Consider the following 8,131-nt stretch of genomic DNA (forward strand, 5'->3'; position numbering starts at 1 on the left):
GGGAAGGGTGAGGCCGGCACGGGAAGGGGCGAATCTATTTTGTAGGTTGGCATGATGATTGGCACGCTAGGAGGACGCTGGCGTGCGGGGCGGCGTGGCCATGGCCACGATGGCGGCAAGGCTGGCGTTCCCCCACATGCGGGGCGGGGAAGGGAAGGCAGTGTAGTGCGTGAGTTGCGCGAGCTCGCGCGTAGCCCATCCATGGAGCTAGTAGGGCGGGAGAGGCGGCGGAGGGGGGTGCTCACCGTGGGCGACAGAGCTTCGGGCGGCGGAGCAGCTCCGGTGGCCGGAAAAACAAGGATTCGGGCTCGCGGAAGCTTGACTGGGGGCTGAGGTCGCGCGGCGAAGTCGAGGGACGCAAGGGCGGAGAAGGAAGAGGTGGAGTTCGTGCGCGGCTGCCACGCTGCCTCCATCCACTCCAGCCACATGTTCCTCGCGCTGGCCTTCGCCAACATCACACTAGCGGCCCTTGGCTCGCTGGCCGAGGCATCCCGCCGCCAAGCTCCGGCGCGCTCAGCGACTGCGCCGAGGCCGTCGCGTCGGCCGCGGACCAGGCGGCGCGCGCGGCCGAACGGCTGGCGGGGTCAAGCAGGCCGTGGGCCTTGAGGTGCTCTGGCGCATGGCCGACGCGCTCACGTGGCTCAACCTGGTGAGGACATGTGCGCTGGAAATCCACGCTGGCGCCAGTGAGGCTGAGCTGCGTGCCAGGATGCGCTGCGCCAAGTAGTATACCGGCATCGCTCTCGCGCTTGTCAACATGCTACTCGGTAATAACCCAAGTCATATTATACGGTGCACCAGCATCGCTCTCGCGCTGCGTGACCTTAAATATTTTTTTAAAGTAGAGAATTACACTAGAGGAGCAAATGTGTCTTTTCGAGATTAATTAACGGTAATATAACACCTCATAGACGGAATTGACATTGATAGCTTTTAAAGCCGTGGCACCGAAGGAATTTTAAAAAATTCTATAGCACTGAGAAAAATCATATTATACGGCACTGAGGGAATTGGCTCTAGTTGGAGACGCAAGGCATTGGCGTCCCACGACCAATCCGGGTAGTGCTGGAATCAGGATCCCATCCCTTACCATGTTTTCTTCTACTGTGGATGCCCACGAGCAGAAGCCCCCATTCCACTTCGCTCCCCGGAATCTGGACGGCCAAGTGAACCCTGCAAGCAACGATATTTCTTCAATTATTGGGTGCCAATGCTTTGGATCATCTGTTCCGCTGGCCTTGCGTCCCAGTTCGATGCCAGGTCTCGGAGAACCCAAAGTCTACGGCTCTGTTTGATTTGCCACAGCTTTGTGATGGTGCATAATCTGCTTATTGGGAAAGCCGATTCTGCTTGTTCAGTTCATTCTTGGTTTCCACTCATTAATAATAATTTGCTGCAGAATCCAGTAGTTTGGTACACGATCTGCATGATCTATGAAAAGGCTGGGGAATAAGTTGTGCCAAAAGCTGAGTAATATAGGTTAAATTACGGTGGTTTAATCCTCCTGCTTGAATATAAAACAAAGGGTGTAAAAAGCCTTCACACTCTTATAATGGATAGCAAGCCTCACACATTCTCATTCGAAGACGTAGAAAACTCAAAAAAAAAATCTCCATCCAAAAAAAATACGAATGAGAGACGGACAAGAAGACGTGACGGGATTATCAAAGACGACGACTACGCCAATAATATCAGTAGGCCAACTCTGTGTATATATTTATATTTGCTGATTATCTTGAACAGCCCTCCGCGTTGAGCACGTGAACAAGATCCACTGGTCAAGTGGTCATCGGCTCATCGCTGATTCGTTCAAAGGGCCCTATCGCTCTGGATTTTTTTTTGCCTTTTTAGAAATGGAGTGGTTATTAGGCTATCAGATTAGGTTTGTATGTCAAAATTGGATATTTTTCATTACTTCCTTAGACGCGCTGGACGAAAATGTAATGTAATTAAATTCTGTTGTCATTCATGAAAATACGTTGATGGGAAAACAATCGTTAGCGCGTGATTGTTTTTTCTTGAAAAAAAACACTTACCCAGGTTAATTTAGTACCAATTATAGCATGGATGAATATGACTACCCAGGAATTGTATCTGCATGCTAAGTTGGAGAGGAGTTCATCTTTAAATCTTTACAAAACTCAATTCATAAACGAAAATGAAAAGTTGTAAACCATGTCACCACCCAATTTTCGGCAGATTGTAACATGAATTCGGCATTATACCAATTCCTGGCAAAGCTCAAACGAAAGAAACACGCAAAAAAAAACTGCTCTTTTATATTTCCCCCCACTCTAATTTCCCAGGTCAAAAAATGCACAAAAGAAAAACAAGAATATCGGCGCTCAGTTAAATACGGCAACTGAATCTCGGCGAGTAAACATTCTATTCCCAGTAGTTTTCAACTAAAAGAACAGCTTGGTAGAAGTAAAAACCTCCACGTGTACCTATAAAAAACTCTCCTCTCCGCGGAGCGAGCAAGATTCCAACAGAGACGAAACCAGAAGAACGCACGGGAGAGGGGAGAAGCGCGACTGGGCAGCGAACCCAAAAGGCGAGAGGGAGAGCTGCCGCCGCTGAGCTCTCACCGTCCCCATCTCCCTCCCTCTCGCTTTCTCGCTCCGTCCAATCGCTGCGTGAGCCGTGGAAACTGATGCCCTTATCTGCCTCCTTCTGATCGAATCCGGCGAGAAAGATCGGTTCTTTGTCGTCGGCGTCGCCGGCGATCTTGATGGCATTGGAGACCGGGAGCAGCGGCCGCGGCGGGAGTGGATGGGGCGGCGGGTTCAGGTGCCTGATGCGGCGGAAGCAGGTGGACTCCGATCGGGTTCGCGCCGAGGGCCAGGCGCTGCTCGCCAAGGAGCTCAACGTCCCAGAGCTCGTCGCGATCGGTGCGGCTTCTTCTTTGTGATTCCGTAATGTGTTTCGCTTTTCTTTGAATTCCTGGTCCTTTGTTTCACGGAAAGGTCTCGGCTTCGGTAGTTTTTGAGCGCTAGTTCTTTTGCGAACTTTTAGCGAATTATGGTGAGGACGCAAGCTTTGTGGGGGGATTTGTTAGGCTAATTGGGCAATTATGCTGGTAAATTTGATCTCGGTCAATGGAGTTTACTGCAATAATTGTTTTGCTCCGAATTAATTTTACTTAGACTTGCTGAATTTGAACTTTTTAATCCTTCTGAAACACTGACGACAATAACAGAGGATTTTTTTTTCTTTTGTTAACCATGGTGTGTATTCTGTTCTTTCTCTTCGAATAAAGGAGTACAATTGTTTGTAATTTCATATTTTTTGGGGGATGGCTGCATTATTGTGTGACATAAGCTCAGATATTTTTTTTTTCGACGAACAAGCTCAGACATGCGTCACGCGGACTTGCCCTATTATAGGTACTTGCTTTCCTTCCACTTGTTTAGTTGTTTATAGGTCAGTCAATGTTGGTTGCCAACTCAGTGGTGGATCCCATGATCCCGCAACTGTCACATTGTAGTTCCGTAAGTTGGCATGCTCTTCCTTTGCTGTCAATAATAATCTACTATAGCTGGTGCAAGATTTATCACAATTTTACCTAGGTGATAATGAGTTATTTACTTGAATACTTATTGTTACTGAGGTTGGATTTAAGAGAGAGGTGGGATGGACTGAGTTAGGTTCTGGAGTAATGAAGTTTGTCATTTCCATTTCCTCAGAGCTTATATGTTAATTGCTCCATATTATCAATTCTTTTTTTAAGAATACATATTATCAATTCTTGTTAATGAATCACTGTATTATCTATCAGGAGTCGGTTCCACAGTTGGAGCTGGAGTATACGTTCTTGTGGGAACAGTTGCTAGGGAGCACGCTGGTCCAGCATTGACAATATCCTTTCTGATAGCTGGAATAGCAGCAGCGCTTTCAGCTTTCTGTTATGCTGAGCTTGCTAGCCGTTGCCCCTCTGCTGGAAGTGCCTACCATTATTCATACATCTGTGTTGGAGAAGGGTAAATTGCTGACCCATGACTAAATATGCATTGTTTTATGATAAGTGAAATACGACCTCTTTTGGATAAGTACGGTGAAAGAATAAATGAAGAATTGCACCTTAAGGTTTGATAAACAAATTCCTCAAATAAACTCACATGGTTGTTTTATTTACCTAGTGTTGCCTGGTTGATTGGATGGGCTTTAGTGCTGGAATATACTATTGGCGGATCTGCTGTTGCCCGTGGCATATCCCCCAATTTAGTAAGTGTGATTTCTCTAGCATCTAGCTTCTTTCAATGGCATTCAATAAATGTTTTGAACCATATGCCTAATTTGATGAACTTTCTTTATCTTTCCAGGCCTTGTTTTTTGGAGGACCGGATAGTTTGCCATGGATTTTGGCACGCCATCAGCTTCCATGGTTTAATATCATTGTTGATCCCTGTGCTGCCGCTCTTGTTTTTATTGTGACTGTTTTACTATGCGTGGGAATTAAAGAGGTGGACATTTTGATTGATTCATAAGTTTTTATTCCTTTCTCCTCAATTGTAGAACATTGATGAAAATTCTATTTGAATTATTGCAGAGTTCATTTGCACAAGGAGTTGTAACCGTTCTGAATGCCTGCGTAATGATATTTGTTATTATAGCTGGTAGTTACATTGGCTTCCAAATAGGATGGGTCGGCTACAAGGTTTCTGATGGGTAATGCATAAATGCTTGGTGCTTCCTTTCGTTTTGTGGATTCGATTAGTAGTTTGTTCATGGGTGTCTAAACTTTCCAGGTATTTCCCGTATGGAGTAAATGGAATGCTTACTGGATCAGCAACTGTTTTCTTTGCATACATAGGCTTTGATACAGTCGCTAGTACAGCTGAAGAGGTAAGGAAGGTCCCATCTGCCAAAGCTCGTACACTTCTGTTACAAGAGTCAGTCAGTTTTACCCTCTTTTGACCCTTGCAGGTAAAGAATCCTCAGAGAGATCTGCCATTGGGAATAGGAGTAGCCTTGGCTATTTGTTGTGCATTGTATATGGCTGTATCCATTGTTATTGTTGGGCTAGTACCATATTTTGCTATGGACCCTGATACTCCTATTTCATCTGCCTTTGCAAAACATGGGATGCAATGGGCCATGTAAGTTCTGTCTTTTTGTTTACCCCCTTGTGTATGACAGTCTTTTAGCACATTTGTCATTGGAGTACTCATTTTTCCATCTAATATAGGTATGTTGTGACAAGTGGTGCTGTTCTTGCACTTTGTTCAACCTTGATGGGCTCACTTCTTCCACAGGTACACACTTTTTAAAGCATACTGTGGATAACTCGTGATTACACCCAGTGGCTTACGATGCAATGGGATTAGAATTGATCCTAGATTCCTAGTGCATGTGAACTTCTAGTTCCTTTTTTTTGAACCGTGAACTTCCAAAACATTGCAAGATGATTGTTCTTGAATGCGCAGTTTGATTTTCACGTCTAACTCAAACATTCTCATTCAATTACATTAACCATCCTTCATACGTTTTCAATTGAATCCCATTAATGTCATAGTGAACTTTGATGTGCCATGCCACATCTGTGACAGGAGATGTTGTAGACATGTAGAAATATGGCCTGCCAGATCAGCACTAGGCAGACAACAACAACAACATGGCATGACATGTTATACTTGGACAACTTGGTGCCACAAATTTATGATTTTACTTACTATTTCTCGCAGCCTAGAATACTTATGGCCATGGCACGAGATGGGCTGTTGCCATCCTTCTTCTCTGATGTTAACAAGCAAACACAAGTACCTGTTAAGAGTACAATTGTGACTGGCATCTGTGCAGCTGCTCTGGCTTTTGCAATGGATGTTTCACAGTTGGCAGGAATGGTAAGGAACCAGCTGTCTATTATTGTTTGTATCTCAACTGTCATTTTTACATGAAACATAAACTTCCTGCAGAACTACACATGCATGTAAGCATTATAAATGCTGTAATGTGGAGTGAAATAAAAAAATGGTATTTTTGTTGCAGGTCAGTGTAGGCACACTCCTTGCATTCACCATAGTTGCTGTCTCGATCTTGATACTTAGATATGTCCCTCCAGATGAGGTCCCTTTGCCACCCTCTATGCAAGAATCATTTCGTTTGAACCAGGAGTGTGATGCGGAAAAGGATAGGGATCTTCTTGGAGATGGGAACTGCAACATATCTCAAATGAAGGATGTGATTGTTGTTGTAGAATCAATGGACCCTCTCATTGAGAAAAGACAACATAGAGGTACACAAAATTGCCCTCAGGTTTTATTATACTTCATTGTCCCGCAACAGATACATTTTACTTCAGTTAGCTAACTAGAACAAGTTTCCATGTTAATTCTTTAGGCAAGATGGACGAGACAAAACGTCGAAAGATAGCCGCTTTCAGCATAGGATCTGTGTGTGTCGGGGTTCTGATCCTCACGTCTTCAGCCTCTGTGACATGGCTGCCTTTGTAAGTACCCAAATAATAACTGTCTGAAAGGATACTAAGATCCTTCCATTGTTCACTTTTATGATCTAGCACATTAACAGAAAGCTGAAAGTCATTGTCCTAACAAAAATATCTGTCCTATATCAGTCTCCCAATATGTATTGGCTGCATTATTGGCATTGTGCTTCTTCTGGCTGGCCTCGGCGCGCTCTCCTGGATTGAGCAGGATAATGGCAGGCACTCCTTTGGTCACTGTGGAGGTACTGCTAACAAATTTACATAACGCAGTTTGCCAGTATATTCAGACTGAACAGAACATATGTGATTTGTTTTCTTCAGGATTTACATGCCCATTTGTTCCAGTGCTACCAGTTATGTGTATCCTGATAAATACTTATCTGTTGATAAACCTGGGGTTAGTATCAGTATCTAATCCATTGTTACATTTTCCATGCAAATTACTGTTCGTGGATGACTTACTTCTCTCTTTATGATTCATCGAATCGCTCTTTTGCAATGTATTCTTCAGCGGCGACACATGGATGCGAGTTGGCATATGGTTGCTGATGGGTGTTCTTGTGTACATTTTCTATGGGCGAACCCACAGCTCCCTAACAGATGTTGTTTACGTTCCGGTAGCGCAAGCTGATGAGATATACAGGAGTTCATCAGGATACGTATCATAGAAAAGAAAAGCTGCAGTCTCATGTGACTTGATAGAGTTGTTGAAAAATCAACGGATGATATAGTTGCTGAAAGTTCGACGATCCTCAGTTGCAGATTATTGGTTATCAGCCAGGAAGACAGGACTGTTCCTTCTTTCCCACTTGGCCAACATGATATCATGTTTGCAAGATATATCCTGGGCAAGGCAGATCAATGTACACATTCTTGGAGTGTGCATTGATGTGGTGTATATAAACCCAATTGGGTGGAGTATGCGATGTATGATGTGGTATAATTCATGTGTACACAAAAGCAGCCACCTTCTTTTATGTCATCAACAAACATTCTCTTCACGCTTTTGTTTAGTTGCTGATTTGCCCTTGATCTATGCGAGGGAAATGTCTATTACACTATTGTCACACAAGCTAGCCTCCCTACAGTAAAAGTTTACTGTTAACACTCGGATCAAATGCGCCATTCCAACACACAAGGTAGCCTCTTAATGTAAACGTTAGCATTTAACACTCAGAAGTCAGATCAAATGCGCCATTTCATGCCTGTGGGCTTCATCTTTTTTCAGGTGGTGATGATATATAGTAGCTAAAAATATCTTGAAGTGGTCTGCTATGGTCTGTCCATTCCTGAAACTGACCACCATAGAACTCATAAAACAGACAGACAATGATCTTCTCTCTCAAACACACACGCAGAAACAGCCGGCACATGGCAAGTTTTATTGGACATGTGGAGAGGTTTCCTTTTGTGTAACAATTTTTTTCTGAAAAAGAACTTATAAAAACCGTGTAACTTTTTTTGAGAAAAAAAGAAACCGTGTAACTAAGGGGGGCCAAGCCTGAAAACGCTCGAGCATTGTCCCACTTTAGCCATCCCTATCCTCGTTGTCGCTCACACCTGGGCCTCACGGCCCAACACGTCGGCCATGACGTAAAGATGATATTGGCCCACCGGCCGCGGCCCACCCAGATCTCCGCACCGAAAGCAGTCCGCGTTCATTCTCGCCTACGTCATCCCTCCCAA

At 44.4% G+C, this 8,131-nt stretch overlaps 1 protein-coding gene across 2 annotated transcripts; it reads left to right on the top strand.

Annotated features, from left to right (window-relative positions):
* The first annotated feature begins 2,472 nt into the window (after positions 1 to 2,472).
* On the top strand, positions 2,473 to 7,446 carry LOC112877489 (cationic amino acid transporter 2, vacuolar-like). Of its 2 annotated transcripts, XM_025941804.1 has the most exons (15): positions 2,473 to 2,891; positions 3,322 to 3,386; positions 3,779 to 3,980; positions 4,140 to 4,224; positions 4,323 to 4,463; positions 4,550 to 4,668; positions 4,749 to 4,845; positions 4,927 to 5,099; positions 5,189 to 5,255; positions 5,685 to 5,843; positions 5,989 to 6,235; positions 6,340 to 6,448; positions 6,575 to 6,687; positions 6,767 to 6,842; positions 6,957 to 7,446. In XM_025941804.1, the coding sequence occupies exons 1-15, from the start codon at positions 2,773 to 2,775 to the stop codon at positions 7,111 to 7,113; spliced, it is 1,929 nt and encodes a 642-aa protein (XP_025797589.1). In that variant the 5' UTR covers positions 2,473 to 2,772; the 3' UTR covers positions 7,114 to 7,446. The 2 variants fall into 2 exon arrangements, with proteins under 2 accessions (XP_025797589.1, XP_025797590.1); XM_025941805.1 differs by lacking the exon at positions 3,322 to 3,386 and having other exon boundaries at positions 6,957 to 7,113.
* The last annotated feature ends 685 nt before the right edge of the window (positions 7,447 to 8,131 follow it).

Source organism: Panicum hallii, chromosome 9, assembly GCF_002211085.1.
Source record: "Panicum hallii strain FIL2 chromosome 9, PHallii_v3.1, whole genome shotgun sequence".
Lineage (NCBI taxonomy): Eukaryota > Viridiplantae > Streptophyta > Magnoliopsida > Poales > Poaceae > Panicum > Panicum hallii.